The sequence below is a fragment of the Anabrus simplex genome, chromosome 1, assembly GCF_040414725.1.
Source record: "Anabrus simplex isolate iqAnaSimp1 chromosome 1, ASM4041472v1, whole genome shotgun sequence".
In the NCBI taxonomy this organism is placed as follows: Eukaryota; Metazoa; Arthropoda; class Insecta; order Orthoptera; family Tettigoniidae; genus Anabrus; species Anabrus simplex.
Genome location: NC_090265.1, coordinates 401,066,020 through 401,091,809, shown reverse-complemented (window position 1 = coordinate 401,091,809; position 25,790 = coordinate 401,066,020). Strand labels below are relative to the sequence as shown.

At 39.2% G+C, this 25,790-nt stretch overlaps 1 protein-coding gene across 1 annotated transcript in view; it reads right to left on the bottom strand.

Annotated features, from left to right (window-relative positions):
- The window catches only part of mus101 (mutagen-sensitive 101), a 508,677-nt gene that overhangs the window by 390,813 nt on the left and 92,074 nt on the right, over positions 1-25,790 (bottom strand). The window contains exons 5-6 of the mRNA XM_068224988.1: positions 16,486-16,593; positions 5,236-5,437 (exon numbers count right to left, since the gene is read on the bottom strand). Coding sequence (XP_068081089.1) covers positions 5,236-5,437; positions 16,486-16,593 — 310 coding nt within the window. The remainder of the gene's footprint in view (positions 1-5,235; positions 5,438-16,485; positions 16,594-25,790) is intronic.

Below are 25,790 nucleotides of genomic sequence, written 5' to 3'. Positions count from 1 at the left end.
TCATTCATCAAGTAAGCCGACTGTAGCTCTCTTTCTCCATCACATTGCTGGTCACAACTGGCCACGGTCTGTGGTTCGGCTGGAGTCCTCTCACATCAGGTCTGGTCTACTGGCTGGATCATATCTCCCTCCAGGTTGGTCCATCTCGAGTTTAGCAGGACATCATCTTCTTCATACTGCAGCTGTCAATATCAAACAAATTTGACAAGAGTAACCATTCATTTTTGAAGATTTCTTAAAATAATATTTTCCTCTAAAGTATTCTATTATTTTTCGTTGTGCTATGGACAATCAGTTATCTATATTTGCTTTGTATCTACAGTCTTGTCTTCGAAGTATCTCCTTATTTTAAATTATTCATCTTCTAAAAACTTAATTATTCCTTAATTCTTCTTCTCAAGGAATGATTTTTGCATATCTTTCTCTTCTTTCAACACTTCTAGTTAATGAGCTCCGATGTGTTGCTATATTACGTATCAGCTCTACTGGCGAATGTATTTAAATAAAATACTCGTATTTTACGCCGTCCTTTTACTTTTTACTGTACTATAGTAAGTGTCTTGCCATATTTTCTTATTCAGAAGCAGTAATACTTCTGAAATTCCGATATAATCGTAACTATTCCTCGTTTCCGACGTAGTAGTAACGACTTGCTTCCTATCGTCTTCAGCTCAATTTTGTAAGTGAGAATATTAATAATATATAATATTTTACTTGTTTTTTTTAAACAATTCATTTGATATTGCTCTGTTCTTCACAGCCTTTTAAAAGTGTACGTCCCAAGATAGTCATGGCCTCCTAATATACTTATATCTTGCAATTCTCTTGGATACAATCTTGGCCTGTGTGGTCCATACATTTACTTGACGCCATTTTGTAATACATCTGAAAATGCAATGGGCACACAGTATTTGATGAGGTTGAAGTCTATTATTTAAAATAGGATGAAAATATGTAGTCGAACTGGAGGTGGTATGGATTAAGACATCTTGGAATGTTGGATAAAAATCGTAGTATGCTGAGAAGCGCTACTAAACATTGAAGCATTTGTCGGAAATGCTACTAAAATTACTCAATAAAAGAGGGTAGGTCTAAATGACAACTTTGTGTAAACAGAAATGCCCCATGTAGATGTGGAAGTCCGTAGTAAACAATGTAGTCATTCTGGAACAAAACAAAAAGCAAACTTGACAGCGGGTAATAAGGCCGAGTGTATATCACTGAAAACTATTTGTTGAATAATGGGTACTTACTCATTCTCCAAATGTAACGTATGTTCTAATGTATCTGCAGCATCAGTCTGTTTGGAGTTCCTACCTCTAGTGTTGTATCGATACGGTAGAGGTGCTGGGGAATGCTGAGGGGAAGAGGGGGTAGGCGGAGCTTCACGTGCTGTTGTCACTATAGGAGGGGCGTTATTTGGAAGAGCAAGTGTGGGGTCGGTATTTAGTGAAATAGAGGGAGTTTTTAAATCTAATAATAATAATGTTATTTGCTTTACGTCCCACTAACTACTTTTTAAGGTCTTCGGAGACGCCGAGGTGCCAGAATTTAGTCCCGCAGGAGTTCTTTTACGTGCCAGTAAATCTACCGACACGAGGCTGTCGTATTTGAGCACCTTCAAATACCACCAGACTGAGAGTTTTTAAATCTAAGGATTTAAATATCTGAAGGACTTTACTATGGCTTGGACTGACCGTATTTAATAAATTGGCGTTAAAATATATAGCAGACTTCTGACTTACGTGTCGTCATTAAGATTACGATCTTTATTACATGTTTTGTCCAAGAAAATGTATATACTCTCTAATTCTTCAAAAGTTTACCTTTGCCCGTATTCCTGATTATTGTGAGATGGCGTAACTCGGCAATGAGCACCCCAGCACCTCTTCGGCCATCACTGCGGGTTTTGAAAACTCTGGCCAATTAGCCCACTGAAGAAACCAGTGCTACCAGTGCTTCGGTTTTTCAGACTTTTGATTCAAGCGTGTGAAAAGTATCAGGAAGAGGTCATTATTTTTTTTATATATTTTTTTTTGCTAGTTGTTTTACGTCGCACCGACACAGGTAGGTCTTACGGCGACGATAAGGTCATTATTACAGAGGTCATTGTGTACTTGCCAACGTAACAGGGGAATTAGCACACAGCTGCACAAGGCAACGTCCAGATGGGAGAATGTGCCATTTGTGCTGCTGAAGTGTATAGGTACCCTGTGTTGAGCACAAAAAGATTGAACTGGTGGATATATCGTTCCAGAATCCCCCCCCCCCGGCGAAAGAAGTCGGTGGCCCCAGGGATGTTAGGGATGTTCATATCTCCCAGCAAGAGGAAAAGTGGAGGTAACTGAGCAATTCAATTTTAGAGTTCATGCACGTGAAAATCATGGCTATGGAGCATGAACTGCAAATGCATCCAGCTGAGTTAATAGCGGTACTTCGTCACTGAAGATGCGAGAACACACTAGGGTACAAATGACCCCCAGTTGCCCAGCCATCCACAACTACTCTGTCCATGGAGTAAATATGAAATCCCCTCATAGTCGTGATGTATCCAGGTCTCGGATGAGATTCCTGTAGACAGACTATGATGGCCACAGAGACAGATATCAACTGAACAAGGCGACAAGTATAGCTATTACTGCAACAGTGTCATTATCCGAATGTGTAACACATCAAAATTAGGACAATTGCTTGTTGTTCTTTTGGCCAGCTACCTGCCATTTTCCGGCATCATTGTCATATCACCGTCCATGATGAGGGGTTCAGTTTACATTATTTCCTCAGGCAAGAGAGACACGGCGACTGAGCACTCCATGGATAGTGAGCCATTTGATTGGGAACGATGGGCCTTCTTCCCTGGAGAACTAGGTTCCTCAGAAAGGTATCGAGCATGAGGCCATCAGGGCCTCTCACTCCTTTCTGCCATTTCCTACCTTTTTGGTGGAGAGCCAGCAAATGGTTTGCCGGGTTTCCCTGGAATATAGTGACCTGCACTTATGTTGCAGAAGGCTGCTTTTCCAACTTTTGAGGGGAGCGCTGGGGCTTCCACTTCTCATCCTCTTTATTGTAGGCATTGGTTAAATTCCACTCCTGCCCCAGTAGGAGAGGACTTCCTAGCCGAACATGCCTGAGGAAGAGCTCTTTCTGGATGACATTAGCAATGATGCACAAACAGGTTTCCGAGGAGGTACAGATACCCTCTTGGGACCATCATTTTGCTTCATTTCCATTTTTCTTCGTTCTTGGCTACTTAAAGATTTAGGTTTTAACTCCAGGGACAAGGTTCTCTGGCATGTACTTACACGACTTTATTGGCAAAGGAGAAGGAGAAATCCAGAGCAGCCACAGATTTGAACTTCCTCCAGGCCTTTGAATAAAAAAGCTTATTATAGAGCTTTGATCCCCTGGATCATTTTCTCCTGCCTGACTGGGGGACATACCTTAGAAATGGGAGCATGCACACCCCGCCAGTTGACGCACATAGGCAGAAGTGTACACTCGACACCATCAAGCTCACATTTTCCACACAGTTTACAGGTCGTCAAACTTTGACAACGTAATGAGGTGGAAAAGTAGAACAATAAAAATTTGTTTTCCACCTATTCAATACTTTATACGTAATTATAAAATCATAAAATTATAAAGTATTGAATAGGTGGAAAACAAACTTTTATTGTTCTACTTTAACTGACTTTCAATACGGAAAAATGAGGATAGTATCCCGCAATGTAATGAGGTGCAGCCGAATTTCTGGCAATTGTAACACATAATTAAGAGCTGATATGTATTGCCGAAAAGCTGAACAGTACATGGCAACTATGAGAGTGCCCGTATTGAGCAGCTTATCACTGACACAGCTGTTTAACCTCTTCATGACGGTAACACCCCAACGTGCAAGGTTCCTAATCATATCACCATGGGAAGCCTTTATCAAGTCCCTGAAAAATATAACTCCTTTGCAAGAGTTCAAGGATTTGTGCTTCTCGATTTTGACAGTCACAGTACCAAACATTATAGCCTCCATTAACTGTTTACTTTGTCCAGCTGACGTCGTCTTAATGAGTACAGATCCATTATCTCCTCATTTCCTCTACTGCACCGTGATCAATAGCTTCAACTGAACTGCTGATAAAGAAAGAATTTTCGGGGAGAAAACTCCTGACCGTCGACCCTGAGAGCGACCAGAAATCAAGGTACCCATTCTTCACATTCTGTGCTGAAAGCATTTGACGTATACATTTCTCTTTCCCTTATTTTTTGGACACTGCTTTGAAGTGCCACCCTTTGCCACTTTAAGGATGGCAGCCTTATGTAAATTAAAATAAAGATCCCCAGGTTCCATTCATGGTCCCATAAGTAGCTAGGGAAACATACGATCAACTCCTAGCAAAACTCTGCATGCTGAGGTCAGGTTTTATTCCAGAGGTCATCTTGTATCTGCAGGTGGACTGCTAGCGACTACTCTCCCAGTAGCCATGATCTGTAAATTGTGATGGGTGAAGGATGAATAATGTTAGTGGCTTTACGTCCAAATAATTACTTTTACCGTTTTCGGAGATGCCGAGGTGCCGGGATTTAGTCCCACAGTTGCCAGTAAATCTACCAACACGAGGCTGGCGTATTTGAGCACCTTCAAATACCACCGGACTGAGCCAGGATCGAACCTGCCAAGTTGGAGCCAGAAGGCCAGTGCCTCAACCGTCTGAGTCACTCAGCACGGCGGTGAAGGATGAAACATCCACACACATGCTCTCACTCAGAAGACAAACAGTCTACCCAAGGCAGAGAGGCTGGCTACACAATCAGAGAAATGAAAATTAACGAGGTTAGGATAGAAAAGACTGGAATTGAAGAAAAAAGAGCAAAGACATCTCTCAAGCAACTCTGGGAACACGTTGTTAGTCTGGGTCTACTCCGAGGTCAATTCTGCATGGGTAAGCCCCTGAGCTGACACAGCACTCAGGCTCTATAAGACATCATCGACATCAAGGTCATAGTGCTCCTAGAGAGAGAGTGGGGGGGGGGGGAGGAGCGAGAAATCAAAAGCTAAATACAATTAAAAAGATTCAAGTAGACAGATTACAGTAGTTACATACCATGCAGTCAAAGGGATCAGAGAACAACAGGGTAGCAAGATCTGTATAAACCAGTCTCTACAGACTGATGATGGTGGCGACAGCAGTCGAACATGACTTTTAAAAGGACATAACTTCAAATTAAAATGTTGGTGCATACCATTTTTTGAAATGAGTTCCTTTACTGCTTCCTTCTCCTTACGAGGAAGACCAGAACATGTGATCACGAGTCCATGAAAAATGGGACATTTGTATTTAATGAATTCATCATCAGTGGCATGAACATTCCTTTGTTGACTAGCTTCCCATACACAAGATACCCAATCTTCTGTCATTATAGGAACACCATTTTTTGTAGCTATCTGCAACAGAAAACGCACATTTCATTTTAACATCGATTAACAAGAAACAAATAATGGCAATTTTTCAGCACATTAAATTAAGAAATAATAAAGCTACATTCCCTGCCACCACCACCACCACCACCACCACCACCACCACCACTTTTCATGCCACCAGTCAACTGGCATGAACATTCTCAACTGTTTGTATCATGTGACACTACGTAGTCCATAACTTTGCAGTTTCAAGCAACCTTTGCAAATCTGCCCTTGTTGTGTCACGGCTGTTATTTACCATATTTACGCGAATAATCCCCGCAACCTAATTTTAGGATGGATCATTTTGAAAAAAATGAAATGAACTAACATTCCTTCCAATGAAGGAGTAAAGTAGGCATAAACAAACATTTCATATCACTCCGCGAAGTCCACGTGGTCTTGACGCAAATATGAACGTGTAAATTTATGGATAGACCTGCTCTGCCTGAATATATCTGAGATGATACAAATACATTATCACTGCTTTAAATATATTTCCCATGAAAATAAGCAAGTAGGCCTAGGTATTTTATTAATCTGAACTTGCAATAGGCAAGATTCCCTGTTGATCGGATGATTTGTTGTCTCTTGCATCACTAGAATCCTCTCCTAAATTACTTACAAATTCATCACACTCCATATCTAAAACACTTTTCACACGCGGTCACTTTTTATTTGGATATTAACACGACCACTGGTGATTAATTCTTTTTGTGAAATGTAAACACTTAAAATGGACACACCGGCAAACACTGATGTTAGTTTGCTATACAGTAAAACCTCGTTAACTCAAACTCTTTGGTACGCAAAAATCTGACCTGGAATTACATGATTTCGAAACTGCCAACTTGTACTTCAGAAATGCAAACCCTTGCCGCGTCACAAAATATTTACGACCCGTTACTGCATGCAACTAACACTGATTCACAGTTTAAACCTTTCAAATGCCTTGGAAAAAAATCCAAAATGTACCCAACAAGGTGCATTTATAGCATTCAAATAATGCACTTGGTTAACTCAGTGGCAAATATAACCTCAGCCAACGAAAGAAAAAAAGAAACATGATTTAAAGATGAGGACATATTGTGCTGGTTCCCCTGTGCAAGTGCTTTATATTTTTGGATTACTGTACTGTTTGCATTTTTAAATGCCTTGTACTTGCATGGAAAGTCCCCGACGCCCTTAAAACATCGTGGCTTATCGAGCTTTCCTATGATGAGGAGAGGAAGTCTTTCGCTTCTGTCTGCATTGCAACACAGTACAGTGATCCCAGCTCCTTTTAAAATGTCTGTTTTGGTTAGGCATATATAAAAACAATGCAGTTTCTTTGGCAATGACAGTACTGCTTGGTGCGTACGAACCGATTTCAATTATGAGCCACGCTTTTTCGCCAGCTGTGGGCATCGCCAGTGTTCGCTGATTCTGCTTCTCCGCACAATGCCTGTTACATGATATTATGGTGTTCCTTAAAACGCTGAATTAAAAGAATTACGATTTCACTCGAACTTAGCAACTATGAAACACACTGTCGACACACCTAAGTGAAAGAAAGTGCAGAAAGCTACCCTTGCACATTCCGGAAGACTCATTCTATCATGACACGGGGAAATTTTGAATTAGAATTACTTTGTAAAATACTGTTTCTTAAAAAATGTAAATGCAGTTTTAAATTTAAAGTCTGAATTATTTTCCATGTACACAGGACATATGGGGCAGTTTTCTTCCATCTGCAGTTACACAAAGCATAACTGTACATCCAATATCGAAAACTTGCCAACCATGACGCAAATAAAACCTGCACCCCAATATTTTTTTTTTAAATATGCAGGCATTATTCGTGTCAATACAGTAATATTAGTAATTACTTGTTTTATTTACGTCAATTTGTTCAGTATCCCTTCCATTTAGTACAGTGGAATCTTCTGTAGTTTGCACTACCACCCTCTTCACTAACATCACAAAAATATACATATATAAGAAGAAGAAGAATAATAACAATAAAATCATCTTAATCATCACCATCTTCATCCAAATTGCAGCTGTCTCAAGATTATCCACGAACCATCCTGGCTGGTCCCTGTCCTGATATTGTTCACTGAGGAGAAAAATACCAACTCCTATCTCAAAGGTATTCTGCATCAAAAGATTACTGGCAGTTCGACTCCTGTGAATATTTGCCTGAATAATCTGCATCATTTACTGCTTATCTTACCCTTTTCAATAGCTTCACAAAACACTATGCACGCTCCTGAATGAGGAACATGATTTCAATTGGCTTCTTCTTCTTAATAATAATAATAATAATAATAATAATAATAATAATAATATTAAGAGCTTTTGCTATTGGCTTTACGTCGCACCGACACAGATAGGTCTTTTGGCGATGATAGGACAGTAAAGGGCTAGGAGTGGGAAGGAAGCCCCATGGCCTTAATTAAGGTACAGCCCTAGCATTTGCCTGGTGTGAAAATGGGAAACCACGGAAAACCATCTTCAGAGCTGCCGACAGTGGGGTTCGAACCCACTATTTCCCGAATACCGGATATTGGCCGCACTTAAGCGACTGCAGCTATCAAGCTCGGTAATAATATTAATAATAATAATGTTATTGGCTTTATGTCCCACTAACTACTTTTACGGTTTTCGGAGACGCCAAGGTGCTGCAATTTAGTGCCGGTCAAGCTACCAACATGGGGCTGACGTATTTGAGCACCTTCAAATACCACCGGACTGAGCCAGGATCGAACCTGCCAAGTTGGGAGACAGAGGGCCAGCGCCTCAACCGTCTGAGCTACTCAGTCCGGCTAACTTCAACTACCAGTTTGTTTACGTCGCACAGACACAGATAGGTCTTATGGCGACGATGGGATAGGAAAGAGCTAGGAGTGGGAAGGAAGCAGCCGTGGCCAAGGGGGAAGACCCAGCTTAACAAAGGAAAAAAATACGTTAATATTCATTCGATTGTTAAATATGCTACAATTGTTGTTGACAATTGCTGCACATATCCCAGTATTGGCATGCTTCCTGGCAACCAGAAGCAACTTCAATAATGTCAGAATTTTAATAATTTTAATATTTTAAAATAAAATATTCAAAATTTCCTGCCTTTTTAACAGTATATCACCGTTTCCCTTATAAATTCCAAGTTTATAAGAATTTTTGTACTTTTCCTTTTTTAAGGTGTATCAAAACTCCAGCTACAAAATGAACCTCAATTATCAACATACTGTGATTTGGAATTTTGTCGCGTTTTTATTCTGAGCGCCAGAAAATACTAATAGCTTTTTAAATAGAAATGTTATATAAAATTGAATTTAAATCCTATTGATCTGAATGAGGTACAGATTGTTGTACAACATCATGGGAGGAAACTCTGCAAAAATCATAATTTCTGTGAATCAGTAAGAGAGTTATGAAGAAAACCGTGATATATTGTTAAAAAGGCGGGAAATTTTGAACATTTTATTTTAAAATGTTATAATTAGAATGTTGACATTATTGAAGTTGCTTCTGATTGCTCTTTTACGGTACAGCCCCAGCATTTGCCTGGTGTGAAAATGGAAAACCACGGAAAACCATCTTCAGGGCTGCCGAAAGTGGTGTTCGAACCCACTATCTCCCGGATGCAACCTCACAGCTGCGCGCCCCTAACTGTACGGCCAATTCGCCCGGTGCTAACTTCAACATCCATGTCTGTACAAATTATACATTGTGGCTTTACTTTGCAACCTACAGCGCTGTGTCCACACTTAAAACAAAGCTTGCTTCCATCTGCGACTTCGCAATTTCGTGCACGATGCCCATTTGATAAACATCGAAAGCAACAAAACACCATGATCCTTTTTTAAATTCTACAATATAGCCATCCTATATTAATTTTCAAGAGTTCTGAGACTCCTTATCTTCAATCTCTATAATGGCAAGTTTCTGCACTCTGCTGTTCGGATTTGTAGTTGAAACTTTTAAGTTCTCCTTCAAAACTCCTAAGATCCCATCTTACATCTTCCTCTACATCTAAAACAGTGGTCACACTGTCCACGTCATGAATTTCCAAGGTAGTACAGGAGGGATCAAACACCATCTCGGCCAAGAATATCTCTCAGACATTCATTAAAATTGTCCCCATTCTCATTTAGTGTGGCTTTATTGAACTCAAGAAGAATTGCCCCAGTTTGTGTTTTGCAAACTCATCGAATGCTTACTCCACTGTCACTAATGGCGTCACAAACAATTCATCCATCTCTATAGCTGTTGATTTCTGTTGTAGATTTTCCCTAGCTCTCTTCCAGGATGTCCTGCATGCTGCTCCAGCATCAAGAGCTTCCTCTGAATTTCTATTTTCAGATTCTTAAACAGAATGCTTTTCACCAATGCCTGGGCAGTCTCAAGATGTTCTTCCTCTCTGCGTTGATCCTCCATTATCTGCTGATTGATGTCAGCAGTCAAGTTCATTTCCTCACTCCTCCTCCCAATGAACACTTGAGTCATTGCATATGTTTCCATGTTCCAAAACTTGCACATTCAGCTAAATTTCCACCATTTTTGAGGCTATTCTGATGTGAGAGAAAACTCTGATGGATCTCTCTGACCTTCTGCCTCTGCCATCATGAATCTAACTGGCCATGACTAAACCACGATGGCAGTAAATCCTTTCCTTTGGTATCGTATGTTCTTAGGTGCAACATTATAACCTATAGTCCTGCTTGATCACTTATCTATGATAAATTTATCTGAAAGCCAACGAAATGAATTGATACAGCTGTAAATAATACTACAAATACTACAGGGCGGCGCACGAATAGTCGACACATTTGAAAAGCAAGTATAAAGTGCAACTTATGTATTATGTTGTTTAAATTTGGCGCACACCTTCCCTATTTCATGGAAATAACTGTAGAGATGAAAATGCTGCTTTGTCTCTGAATGCCTGCATTCCAGTGAGCTTTCTGCCATGGCCGACCGCAGCTGACTCTCCGTTCGGCAGCGCACCAAAACATTTATCTTTCATTGCGAATCAAAGTGTTACGGCGACACACACAAAATTTTGAGCTCTATTTCAGACTAGGTGGTCACCAGCAAGGAACACCATCCTTCGATTATACAGAAAATTTGAAGAACAAGGCAGAGGGAAGGAAAAAAAAGCGACCATGTGCACTAGCAGTTCGGTCTCCTGAAAACATCGCTTCGCCGAGGGTCGCCATGCAACGCAACCCACACAAGTCAAAACGACGAGCTCAAGAGAAAGTGGAATATCGCACCGTTCAGTTCAAAGAGTTACACGGTGACCTTCAACTGTACCCGTACAAAATGACTGCAGCCTACTACACAAGCTGACAGGTCTTCAGAGACAGAAGAGATTGCAGTACAGCTTATGGACTCAAGATAAAGATGAAGTACTATTTAACACTCGGTTCTCTGATGAAGCCTATTTTCATCTCAACAGGGCAAATAATAAACCAAATGTGTGGTTTTGGGCTACAGAAAAACCGGACATTATTCAAGAAAAAAAACCACGTATGGGAAGAAAGTGAGTGTGTGGGTAGCCTCTGTCAAGTCATGGGTTGATTGGACCATTTTTCTTCAGATTGAATTTATGCCTGAACTTCTTGTTACAGAACTCTCTATCCATATGCAGTGGTTTATGCACGATCATGCAACACCTCACACAGCTAACGATGTTCTTAAGTTTTTGAGGGGAGTATTTGGTGATCGTGTAATGTCTCATCGTTAGCCACAGTACAACAATAATGGCAGATTATTCTGGCCTCCTTTAAGCCCTGATTTAAATTCTTGTGATTTCTTTTTATGGGGCTATTTGAAAAGAAAAACTCTTCGCTTAAAGATCTCAAAGCCGCATGGAAATGCTTGCTCAAACTGTGCAGCTCTGCAGTGAAATACATGAGAAGACCTGTCCCACAAAGTCATCAGAAACATGGGTACTCATCTCGAAGAGGTTGTCCGCTGCAGTGGAGGCCACATTGAATATGTGATATAGTGAAATGTATTTCCAGGATCCAAGCTACCTGTGTCTAAAATTTCATTAGTGTTCTGTGAAAAATAAATTTGTTATTCTAAAATTAAATGTGTCAACTATTTGTGCGCCACCCCGTAGAAGAGTATTTAGCTCTGTCCGGCCCCATGGCTAAATGATTAGCGTGCTGGCCTTTGGTCACAGGGGTCACGAGTTCGATTCCCGGTAAGGTCGGTAATTTTAACCATCATTTGTTAATTTCTCTGGCACGGGGGCTGGGTATACAGTATGTGTTGTCTTCATCATAATTTCATCCTCATCACAACGCGTAGGTCTCCTACGGGCGTCAAATAAAAAGACCTGCATCTGGCGAGCCGAACCCGTCCTGGGATATCGCAGCACTAAAAGCCATATGACATTTCACCTTCTAATGACATACAGTATATCAATTATGTATGAAAACATCAAACAAAACAAACACACACAAATATTCACCCATCTTACCTCCACGAACGCCTGTGAGTGGGGGTGATGGAATAAAACCGTATCCCATACCTGCCATAAGAGGTGACTAAAAGGGGCCCCAGTGACTCTCAACTTGGCAGCATAAGCTGGTGACCATGGGGTCCTCAGCTGAGTCCTGGCATTGCTTCCACTTACTTGTGCCAGGCTCCTCAATTTCATCTATCCTATTCGACCTTCCTTGGTCAACTCTTGTTTTTTTCCAATCCCAACACTATTAGAGCATTCGAGGCCTACGGAGTCTTTCATTTTCATACCCTTTGTGACTAGTGTCTTTCCTTGGCCAATATCTTTATGTTTCGAAGTGTCAGATCCCTTCCATCTTTTCTCTATGATTAGTGTTACGTAGAGGATGGTTGCCTGCCTAGTTGAACTTCCTCTTAAAACAATGATTGCCATCACCGTCTTACCTCCACGTAACCAATAATAACCGTGTGCAGGCATTTCAATTTGATTTCATTCATGTTCCATTTTACTCTAGAGATAAAACAGCTCTCAGTTGGGCAAACTATGGCTAAGCTTTTTAAATTCATTTTGCTGGGTGAACATCAGATGTATCACCTGAGATTGTTTACATGCTGACATCACATAAAACTGGGTGCCAAATGGACTCCACCCTTCAAAAATCCAACTGCCTCTGCCACGTTTGAACCTGTGATCCTGGAATCTGAAGGCTGACACTCTACACTGATACACAGAGGTAGTTTACAACTCCACAAGTAACAAACTGGTAAGAGAGGAAGCAAGAAAAAGATTAAACCTTTTAATTTATTAGTCATCTCATACTATATCCTTGAACATCATCCAAACTAAACAAACATTCTAAAAGCAGAAATCTATGAAATCTTAAAGTGATACTATGCTTCTTTATTTGTTTGTTTGTTTCTTTCTTTTCAATGGACTCGAAAACCACTAGACCAGTTTTACTGAAAATTTCACAATTTGTTCTTAATACTTCTGACAGGGTTTAGGAACTGGTTTAAACAAAACCTGATAGGTAATTTTTATGATGAGTAATTTTATATAATTAATTCAATTACAAACCTGCACTAAAATTGGATTTGCCTTGAAGGACAGAATGTTGCTAGGCAACAGCGACTTACTCGGTATCGTGATAGTCTCTTAAGAAATGCTAGGAGGATGGGAACATGCCACCATGTTTTATGAAGTACATTTCCACACCTCTTGCTAAACTACTGCAGCAATTTCAAAAAATATGGTGCACTTAGGACTTACTATCTGGAGACAAACACTGTGGGGATATGACACCCGTAGCATCCCTAAGGGTGGGAGTGGGAAGGGGGTGGCATTATAAAGTGTCGAATCCATAGCTTTCGGAGTCACTTAGATTAACGGTGACACTCAGGTTGTCGTTCAAGTCAAATTTCAGCCCCCTCAGGATAGGGGGTGAGAAGAAAATGCCTAAAAACAACAGATTATGGATGTATGTGTGTTCCAGCATAGCTCTCAACCAAACTCGGTACAAATATAACTTACTATCTGGGGGAAAAAAATACTGCGTGGGCAGATACCCCCAGTACTCCTAGGGGAAGGGTGAAATGAAAAATAATTTAAAAAGATCCATATTAGCATCAAATCATTAGTTTTTGGTGTTGCTAAGATGAAATGTAACACTCTGGACGTCGTGTATAGAAGTTCAGCCCTAATCACAATGGGAATTACAAGGGTAAAAAAAAAAAAAATGTCCAAAATGACTGAAATTTTGGATGAATGCGTGCATGTTCCAGCACAGCTCTCAACTAAACTTGGTAATACATGACATACTACCTAGAAAAATTACTGTCAGAGTAAGGCACCCCTAGCGGCAGGGGTAGAAAGAGGTGAAATGTTAAAAAATAGAAAACCAATAACGTAGAATCCATAGTTTTCGGGTTCGCTGAGATGAATAGTGACACACTGGATGCTGTTTTAGTCAATGTTTAGCCCCATTCAGCATGGGAGCAAGAAGGGGTGAAAAACTGTCCAAAATTACTGAGATTATGGATGAATGTGTGTATGCTCCAGCATAGCTCTCAACTGAACTGAGTACATATGTAACCTACTATCTGGAAATATTACTGTGGGGGTAAGACACCCCTAGGGGACGGGGTGAAATATTAAAATAATTGAAAAAGACCTATATCAGTGCCAAATCCATGGTTTGGGGGGCTGGAGATGAACTGTGACACCCTTAATGCCTTAAAAGTCATAGTTCAGCCGCAGTCGAAATAGAGTTTGAGAATTGCTGAAAGAGAATGAATGTCCAAAAGACCAAGATGGTGGTGGTGATTATTGTTTTAAGAGGAAGTACAACTAGGCAACCATCCTCTATATAACACTAATCAGAGAGAAAAATGGAAGGGATCCGACACTTCGAAAAATGAAGGTATCGGCCAAAGAAAAACAAGGGCCACGAAGGGCGTGAAAATGAAAGACTCCCTAGCCCTCGCAAAACTAATAGCGTCGGGGTCGGAAAAGAACAAGAGTTGACCAAGGGAGGTCAGATAGGATAGATGAAAGTGAGGAGCGTGGCACAAGTGGAAGCAATGCCAAGACTCAGCTGAGGACCCCATGGTTGCCAACCCACACTCCAAAGTACAGAGCCCCTGAGGCCCCTTTTAGTCACCTCTTACGACAGGCAGGGAATACCATGGGTGTTATTCTACCGCCCCCACCCACAGGGGGAACTTAGCTAAGGGCCCCGTGGTCGCCAACCCACGCTCCAAAGTTCAGAGCCCTTGGGGCCCCTTTTAGTCACCTCTTACGACAGGCAGGTGATACCACAGGGGGACAAAAGACCAAGATTATGGATGTATGTGTGCATGTTCCAGTATAATTGTTAAACAAACTTGGTGCACAAATGACTTCCTATCTGAACTACTAGCAATCAACACCAAACCCAGACTCATAATTTCCTTCAGTAGAAGTTAACCAAATCATCTAGCTACTCAAGAATGACACTAGAGAGAACTCCACTGTTGCCAAACTTTGGAAGTGTGCTGGTACCAAGACAGTGAACAAGTTTGCTCAGATCATTCAGAACATCTGGAAAATGCAGAAGTTGTCATCTGAGTGGACCTCACCTTCTCCTCCCTCTTCACAAAAAACAAGATCTCTCTCCTCCCAATAACGTACAAGATTCTGACTAAGGTCTTAATAACAAAGGCAGAAAGTCAACTGGACAGTCAACTGGAGACTTCAGGAAGAGTCAATCGTGTGCTGAGCAAATCTGCAACCTACTTGCCTACTCCAAGAAAAGAAGCCATAAGGTGTATTTGATTAGTTGATTTTAGGAAGGCCTACGACTCATGGACAGACAAACCCTTGGTAAAATTCTTGAGGAACTAGGACTAGACAACAAAAACCAAAAACTCATTCTACAAACTCTAAATGGCACACACTCCATAGTTAAATTCGGAGGCAAAATCTTGGAAACTTTCCATATCAAAACTTGGGTCAGACAAGGCGACAGAATTTCCCCATTCCACTTCAACTGTGTCCTTCAAACAGCTGGAAGAGAATGGTACACGGAACTCGTCAATTTGGTTGTCCAGAGTGGGGTCTACCTGGGTCACAAGAGAGAAAAAGACCGTCTGGCATTTGCAGACAACACTACACTAATCACCTAATTTCTAGAAACAGTGGCGATCTAGGTCAACTGACTCAGAAGACAGGCAGTCATAGAACAAATTGAAGCTATATTATTAGTTTTTCTTTTTTTACCTTCTTCAAAATTCCCCCCTCTACAATTTTTTTTTTTTTTTTGCTAGGGGCTTTACGTCGCACCGACACAGACAGGTCTTATGGCAACGATGGGGTAGGAAAGGCCTAAGAGTTGGAAGGAAGCGGCCGTGGCCTTAATTAAGGTACAGCCCCAGCATTTGCCTGGTGTGAAAATGGGAAACCACGGAAAACCATCTTCAGAGCTGCCAATAGTGGGATTCAAACCCACTATCTTCCAGATGCAAGCTCACAGCCGGGCGCCTCTACGCGCATGGCCAACTCGCCCGGTCCCTCTAAAATTAGAAAGTTGATTATTTGCATGTATATGCTATTAAAACTCTCCTACAAGACTTTTTAAAACTTCCTTTTAGGCAATGGATACACATGCTACTTAAGATCAATATTGTGGCTCAGACGGTTAAGGCGCTGGCCTTCTAACCCCAACTTGGCAGGTTCGATCCTGGCTCAGTCCGGTGGTATTTGAAGGTGCTCAAATATGACAGCCCTGTGTCGGTAGATTTACTGGCACATAAAAGAACTCCTGCGGGACTAAATTCCGGCACCTCAGCGTCTCAGAAGACCTTAAAAAGTAGTTAGTGGCACGTAAAGCAAATAACATTATTAAGATCAATATCAGACTTGTGTTTATGAACATAACAGTCATGCAGAAACAGGCAACACATCCTGTTCAAAAGTCAGCAATGACTGAACAAGCTTTGGCTGCAAAATTGTAAATTCTGGGGAGCCATCTCAGTGAAACTGGAGACAGTAACCAACTGTTTTATCAGTAACATGCTCATAACATTAGACTTACCTCACACTTTGTTGTTCCGACTGCCTTTGCTACAACATGAGTTACAGTCTGTCGAAATTTAGCAGTGTATACGCCTCCCATGAATTCTATTTTTTCCATTAGTGATTTCTAGAAAGAAATGAAAAATTATAAAATTAGAAACACTTTGAACATCCATCTTATATTTTTTGTAAGAAGGAAAACATACGTGCGCTTTACTATATGAAAGGGCATGGGGGAATAAGTAGGTGAGCAAAGATTAGACGTAATATTCTTTTGGGTTTATGCCATAAGAAACACGATACCAGACTGAAATTCCATTCCTTACAAGAAGGAAATGTTCAAATAGCATCCATATTAAATTTCACAGTTGCTATATTTATGAAAAAGTATCCAAGTTTGTCATCAAATGACTCATGAAATTCTACAGTACATAAAGAATTGCAATTTTACAAATTTTACTTTATTATTTAATAAATCGAAATTAACACCACATGTAATTCCTCTCTTTCCCCATTCCCACACTGGCTTTCGAAACATTTCGGTAAAACTCATTACATATAAAGCACGATCCCATGCAAATTAATTGGAGCAAGACAATAACATACACATTTTATATTTTTTGGACTTATTCAATGATGCAAGTGTAATGGACTAGTGTAACTTGGAAACAATTATCTAAACCCATGGGTAAATAGTAGAAATATTGAGCTCGATTAGTAGGTGTTGTTGTTGTTGTTATTATTATTAATATTATTATTATTATTATTATTATTATTATTATTATTATTATTATTATTATTATTATTATTATTATTATTATTATTATTTACGTAGTTATATATATCATCATTTATTATTTGTATCTTGTGTAACAAAACATGTGAGGTTATGTCAAGACATGTCTGCTGTAGGCTATGTGTATTAGTAAGAGTTTATTTAATGTAAGAACACGTAATTAATAGTTATGTATATAATTTATTATTACCTGTAAATATTATGTAAAAATCCAATGTAATGTTGTGCAACACAGGGTAATAGTCCAGAACAACGTATCTTTGTCACTAGGGAGTTAAAGAACATTCCATCCATTTGTAAATAGGTTATTAGAGACTCTAGAAATTACGAGAAAACATGTTGTATCATACTTTTCTAGAAGCCTGGCCAGGCAATGTGTATAAAGAGGCTGTCTTGGGGGTTGGATTCGAGTTGTTAGCGAGAATAGCTAGTGAAAGTCGTTAGTCAAGTGAACTCATGTTGTGTTTTGTTGCATTGATAATCGGTTGACATACTAAGGTAGCAGTCAAATGTTTGTCAAAATGGAGGTTCATAAATGTGTGTGTAATGTGTATATAATTTGTAAATAAAATAGTGTACAGAACTGACAGCATCCCGTGTGGGCGTCTTTGTGGTTATGATATCACCTAACACATACTTTTAATCTCTGCTAATGGCGAGGGACTGGAAAAATTAACATCTTTTTATTAACATTAACATGCATTATTAAAATGTCTCTATTTTCTGAATATCAGCATTTTTTAAAATCATGATAAGGACTTGTAGCATTATTTTAGTTTTATTTTATTCTTTTTGAGACGCAGTCTTCGAAAATTTTCCAGTGTTTGCTGCTGTCCAGTTGCACCATTATAGAAATCTGGTTTATCTGAGATCGAGATGGACCAGCAACTGCGGTAGAATTTTTTCATCCCCTTTTTTTTTTTCATTTTTTAACACGTCGCACAATATCGTCCTTTTCTCACGCAACTCTACTATTACAAAATTTGCAAACCACTGTCAATGAACCTGCAGCAAGTAATCCATAACATTACCAAGCCCTCAATGGACATTCATAGCCATGTGTCCTATAACCTCAACGATTAATGCAGATTTGTTCTCTTCAACTTGCGCAGAGTGAAATTCAAAGAGAAATGAAAGGAAAAGGAAAGACACATTTTGCGCATTCTCTCCTGTCAATTTAATTTTTCAGTTATAACTCATATAAAAAAAGTTTTATGAAAACAGAAAAGAATGGGAAAAATTTACATCACACTTTTCATGTCTTGAAGGTATCGTTTCTCGATATTAATTGATAAAAAGTTTGTATGATAGTTGTGTAAATTGATTCAGTTAATAACAATTGATACGAAGGTCGATCAAATATAAATGGGACTTTTGTTCCTGAGCATCAACAGTTGGTAGACTGGCCCCGCGCTCCTGCTATGCATAGGTGGAACCGTTAGGATTGGGGAGAGCGTGCTGTTAGATATTTCCAACCGTTTCATCAGTAACACTCAAGATGTCAAAGCAACAGTTGCACCCCTCCACTGCGCAATATATAATTATATAATTTCTTGCTCATGAAGGAGTCACAGTGGTGGAAATTGGCCAGAGATTGACTGCACAGTTTGGTGATCAACTGTCAAGGACACGTGTGTCTGCCTGGCATAAAAAGTTCAAGGAAGGACGAGAACGTGTGGAAAATCAGCAACACTATCACCATCCTCGGACCAATAGGAACCAAATGAACCTTGCACAATGTGAAACAAGCTTGCCGGTTGAGTGTAACTAACAGAGTGTTAGTGGGAATACTCCTTTGTAACACAGCAAGATTTCAATTTACCACAAGATATGTCCAACAGTTTTATCAACATTTAACCTCTGTTGTTGATTTATTGGACAAAATAATTCCCTCTGCGCCAATGTTGAACTTCATATCTTCTAGAACTCAACAGAAACATTGGACATTGTTTAAAATCCGGCATAACCAAATTTTTAAATGTGCAACCTTAGACAATTCATCAAATAGAGCTTATTTTATTCAATTTTGAGATAATTGTTGATAAATATTGTAATTTTATGAGACATATATCAAAAGATTTTATTTGTCACTGATCAACATAACATTGCTACATCTACAACAGTTCATATATTCACCATTTTATATGTATATCATTCCACCACATCCCCAGTCCATTCTTTCATCTTTCATCTCACCGCATAACTCTGTTTTAGGACTATGGTATTTACTTATGTATCCTGGCTAGGCTGATGATGGTCCTTATAGGACCGAAACTAGTACCTTGTAATAGCACATTGTAATGTTTTTGTAAACATCGCATGATTGTTAAGTATTGAGAAGGTGGATTAAAATTTTGTACTTATTTTATGTGTACCTCTTTAAACAAGGATCATCAAAAAACATAACCGAACCCCACGCACTACATCGCTGATGGTCCTTGGCCTACCAAGCAAACACTGCTCAGACCAAAGGCCTGAAGATTAAGAGGTACATGGGTCAGCGTGAATAATCCTCTCTTTTGTTATTCTTAACGTTCTAGACGAAGGTTGCTATTTCATCAGATAATGGTAAGATGGTAAGTAGGATGAAAAGTCAGGTTGTAAATTTCACCAAGAGGAAAAGCCCTCTCAGTTTAAATGACAGTGATAATGGGGTGAAAGTACTTCACAGGGGTCACTTTTAGTACTAAGGTATTAATGTCAGGATAGATCTTCATTGGGGAAAACATATTCAAGAGGTTGTAAAGAAAGGTTACAGATCGCTTTGTATGGTTATGAGGGTGCTTAGGGAAGGTAGTAAGAATGTAAAGGAGAGGGTGTATAAACCTCTGGTATGACCCCAATTAGAGTATGGTTCCAGTGTATGGGACCCACACCAGGATTACTTGACCCAAGAACTGGAAGAGATCCAAAGGAAAACAGCTAGGCTTGTTCTGCGTGATTTTCAACAACAATAAAGTAGTGTTATGAAACTATTCCAAACTTCGGTCTGGGAAGACTTGGAGTAAGGAGACAAGCTGCTCGACTAAGCGGTAATGTTACATGATATAATTCTCATATTTTGGTCTGTATTGAAATGTACAATGAAGTCAAATAAATAATAAAGTTTAATTATTCCACCTATTCAGTACATAAAAAGAGATGTTAATAAAGAATTAAATCTGTAAAAAAAACTATAGGGACATGTTTCACCCTTTAATTAAGGGCATCTTCAGCCTAATCTCAATCTGAAAGTTAATTAATTAGGTACCTGATTGTAATTAAAATACATATGAATATGAAGATGATGTTGGAAATGTGTTTCAAATGGTGAGCGAAATGGTTGACAATAGTTTTGGTATTCTTAAAATGAAACCTTAATGAAGTCTAATATGCAAATAGTCGTAAATTTATGAATGTCCTAGCTATCAGAGGGGAGAGAGCATGGAATGGGATTAACAGATGAACAAACTTGAGTGGAGCCTTTAAAGGTAGGAATTTGATTTAATGTGTCTTAAAATAATTGGAAACATATAATAAAAACAGCACTATCATTCTAAAGGCTGTCCATAAATGCATTAAAAGAAAAGTGTTAGGAAGGATGAAGTACGGGAACGATCTTATTTTACTAATGACAAGAGACAGAAAACAGAATTTGTACAATGCAAAATAGGACAGTGTCTCTTATGAAGCTCCAGCACATTAGCAAGGCATTAACTGCAATCATTCTCCTTCGAGTCCGATGAGTACTGCATGCAGTCGAGTTATCCCTAGCTCTATGAAACATAACATAACAGAGGCTTGTGTTAAAATGTGTACCATAAACTTACACCCTGTCAATGTTAAATGAGGTACAGTGTTTCAAATGGTAGAACAAAATTGAATATAGAAAATAACTTTAGTAAAGTAAATGGGTCTAAGGGGCTACTGTACCAGACGACCGTTTCACGGCGAAGTCATGAAATGGCCGATAATATTCGTCACTCTACAATATCGGACATTTGTGATGCAATGTGCTCCAACTACAAACATGTGGATGGATGATTACAAAAAATCATTTTCATTCCCTTAAGGTTCACTACATTAATGAGTGGACAATAAAAAACAGAGACCCTTTAACCTGCCTCTTCCCCAACACTCCCAAGTCTGCTGAAAACATTGTGAAAGAAGTTACCACTCAGTGTGCTGGGTTAGAAATTCAGCTGCCAGCTTCCAGATTTACAAGTTTGTAACAGATCAAGGTGTGAATATTAGGAAGGCTGTAGCAGTTCAGAAAGGCTTTATGTGAATACCTTGTGTAGAGCATTGTTTAAATACAGTTTTGTGGCACATACTCCAAGATGATTTTCTTAACACCTTGAGTGCCACGTGAGACCAACGTTGACTCACAGAGCTTAATGCCATTCGGGCCGCATGAGTCCACTGTGGACTCACGCGCACTCTCCAAGTCTCAGGCCACATGGTGCCACACTGTCATCACACTTGACATGTAAACGTATGTTAAACGAAAGTAGGTGGCCAGTCCGTCATGAATCTATTCTTGGCCTGTTCATCTGCAAGTCCGATGTGGCACCACGTAGCCTGTACGTCACTGTATTATATAAACCACAATAAATAAATTATGATGACATTATTTATTGTTTTCAGATCGTGTCATGTGCACAAATAAGAAAAGATTGTACTGTATAGTGTATTCATTGTTCATTGTCTTATATCAGGAGCTATAGACGAATTGAAAACATAGGACATAAAAATCACATGAACTTCCTAGAAAAAATACAGTATTTGTAACTGTCTCATTTGCAATCACACCACAAATTGGTACACTTTCTGCATATGAATTTAAAGTATAACGAATTAGACTTTCTGAAGAAATATAATTCAAACTGTGTTTCACAATTACACTACAAATCTGTGTACTTTGAAGAAACAGTCCAAACAGAAGAAATTTTCACAGGCTGCTCATTTGAACTTAGACTGTAGAGTCTTCCTCATGGCATATTGCCTTCCTGATTTCCAATGGATCTCTTCATAACATTTACTGCATCTTCGTCTTCCCTGCCAGCCTACATCCTCCAGTCGGTGGGGTAATACCTGTTTTTTTTTTTTGGTACTTGTGGGGGGAATGTGAAGATCTTTGATACCGGTAACTGTTAACTGTTCAACAATGTTCTCTTTGAACTGGGTAACAGATATACTCTTATTCCCAAGTTGATTGGAAATATAGATGGCACTTACTATACTTGTGCCGATCAATATCTCTAAAGCTTTTTTTCTGTACCATTTTACTCCCCGTCTCAGGGAAGTACTATAGCTCTTTTTATGATCTGATAAATCGATGTACGATTTGCATTTGTTATACTCCATAACACACCATGATTTTTGCACTTCACCATCCCTCCTCTGAATAGTGACCATCTCACCAGTGTGTTTAGTTGTCAAAATGTCCGACTCATTGGCTGAATGGTCAGCGTACTGGCCTTTGGTTCGGGGGTCCCGGGTTCAATTCCCGGCCGGGTCGGGGATTTTAACCTTAACTGGTTAATTCCAATGGCTAAGGGGGCTGGGTGTGTATGGCGTATTCAACATTAGAAATCATACTAGGTAAGACCCTCGTCTTCACAGACATGCATGTCGCCAAATAGGCCGTCTATTGGAAAAAGACCTGCACCAGGCCTCTCCGGAGGCCATACACCATTATTATTACTATTACTATTATTATTATTATTATTATTATTATTATTATTATTATTATAGTTGTCAAAATTAACACATCTCTTTTATCATGCCATTTTTTAACAACCACACCAGTGTTACTTTCATGGGCTCTTGTCTCTTCTCTTGCTAAAGTCCTTTTAGTAACATCGGTTGGATTATACTTCCGATTAGATTTCAATTTTCCAAACATATGAGTTTTATTCTTTAGTAGTTCATGAGCTAATGAGGCAGACATATACCAGTGTGTCAGGAAGGTGAGAACTGTGCTGGGATACATGGTGACACAATGTTATGACTACGATTTTGGCCCAAGATGACTAAATGGTACATTTCTGTAATAAGATGCACTACTTTACACTCTATAGTGGAAAAAAAAAAAAAAAAAAAGGCTTGGATGGAATTTTTTTACTGCATATGTGGCACTTAAGGTGTTAATTCTCAGGTGCAGAATGTAGAATACATAAGTAATAAAACACAGAAAGCTGTGACCTATTTCAAACGTATAGGTTTAGTTAGTCCTGTCGAGCATAATCAGTATCAGGATGTACAAACAAGACAGAATAATAAGCTGATCATGCTAAAATCTATACATAACCAGTATGGTAAAATGATTGAGGTCCTATCGGCTTTAATTGTAGGCAAAAGAGAGAAAGAAAAAGTTAGAAACAAACTAGAAGCAATCAATAAAGAATTCATGAGTGACTAAATTTACAACCTAGAACCTTACAAAGCCACAAATAATTTAGGAGACAGCAATCCAACAATACAAAACGTGTTCCTTTGGTTCGATCATCTTGTACCGGGAATCGCACTTGACATGGATGAAGAGCTAGAACGCAATCCTTAGATTATGACGGAGGTCAATCTTGATTATTACAACTTCATTGCTTACAAAACAATACCAAATGTTTCTTTTGTTTAACTCAGAAAGGAAAGGTGCAAACTGCTAGTGAACACAGGACGCTAGTAATCGCCGCTCAGCCAGCCTGGCCAGTATGCCAGCCCTTGCAATCCCAGCCTGTAAAGGAAACCAAGCCCTGTTAGCCTAACTGCCTTGATGTGGCCCTCGTGATGTAACAAGCCCAGCCTAGCTCTACTGTGTTGTCGCATGATGCAAGCCTAGCTTGGCTGGCAGACACACATACAGGTCCTACCAAAAGTTTAATGACTCCTGCATATTTCATGAACATGATTCCTGTCCTTAAACTTTTAGTCTGAGGTATACGATTGTTTACAGGAAACTAGAACATATTTAGAGTAACATTTGCTGAAATTTTCATTAAAATATAGTTCTTTGTTTCGAAGTTAATGAAGTTCTTGTTTATAATAACTGGAAAGAAATCAGCTTTTTTTCTTTTTTTTTTTAAATACTTGAGGAGATCTGGATAGTGTTGTGGAGAAAACACAGACATCTATAGAATATTTATAACTGTAATAGAGAAACAGAATATATATACATTTTAAAATGTCTTCCGTTTTATAGCTCGCAACAGAACCATAGAAATTGGTAAAAAAACAAACATTATTTGACCTTGGACAGACAGGAGGCTCCTCAAGCTACCGAGATCATTTGTGTGTTACGGTGTAGCAGGATATCTACAGTACAACGTAACATAAAAACGATCTGTAGATTCAGGGGCCTCCTGTCCAGCCAAGGTCAAGGAATATTAGTTCTCTTCACACTTTCTGTGGTTCTATTGTGAGTTATTAAACGGGGGATATTTTTAAATGGAAACATATTCAGTTGTTCTATTACAATTATAAATATTGTTCAGGTATCTGTGTTTCTCCGTAACAAAGATTATTAATGCAATCCCCATATTGTACTGTCCAAAGCTCCTCAAGTATTAAAAAAATAGCTATTTTCTTTCCAACTATTAGTACATTAAAAACATAGTAACTTCGAAACAAATAAAGAACGATATTTTAATGAAAATTTCAGCAAATGTTCCCCTAAATATGTTCTAGTTCCCCGTAAACAATCGTACGCCTGAGACTAAAAGTTTAAGGACATCAATTGTGTTCAGGTGTGCTTTAACTTTTGGTAGGACCTGTAAAAGCCCAACTGAGCCTGAGAGTGCTTACTGCTCATTTCGAATCACAGCCACTTCTTTGTAGAGACTCCAGACGACTTGTCTGTCCCTGTATTTCACTTCTGCTTCTCTTAGCATTTGAAACAACTGGCACCATTCAACCTTGTCAAATCCTTTCTCTAGAACTTCAGCACTAGCGTTAATGACAGTATTGCATCCCTTGCGCCGCCTCCTTTCCTAAAACCAAACTGATCTTCAGTGATCAGTGTCTATCTTATACTCAACCCAATTTAAGATTATGGCCGTTAGTATCTACTCTCAGGAGATTTCAGCATAGCAGTTAGCACATTTCTTCCCCTGTACATTCTTCGTAAGTAGAATTATATTACATCTGTGTGTTATGTAATGGCAAGTGCTAGAGACAAAGTTGTTCATGGTGAAGGGAGAGAGATAGCAACAACACGTTCACTGTCTGCTCTAGCATACTCTCCTTGCTCTCTGTGTCACATTAGCTGACAAAACTAGCTCTTATAATTGCTTGACTTGCAGAGTCTTACTTCAAATTGCTGTGTTATTGACACAGATAAAAAATATCAAGATAATGCAGACAGAAGTGGAATTCATCAAAATTTTTGGGACTTACTATTTAATCTGCAAGCCATATGCACAAGATGTCAATCCCCCCATTGTCATTTTCATTACACCCCAATGTTCGCTGATTTTCTGGATGCTGCACTTAGAATAGCCTATTATTTTTTATTTTAAAACAATGATAATGATTTGAAAAGTAAGTTATTT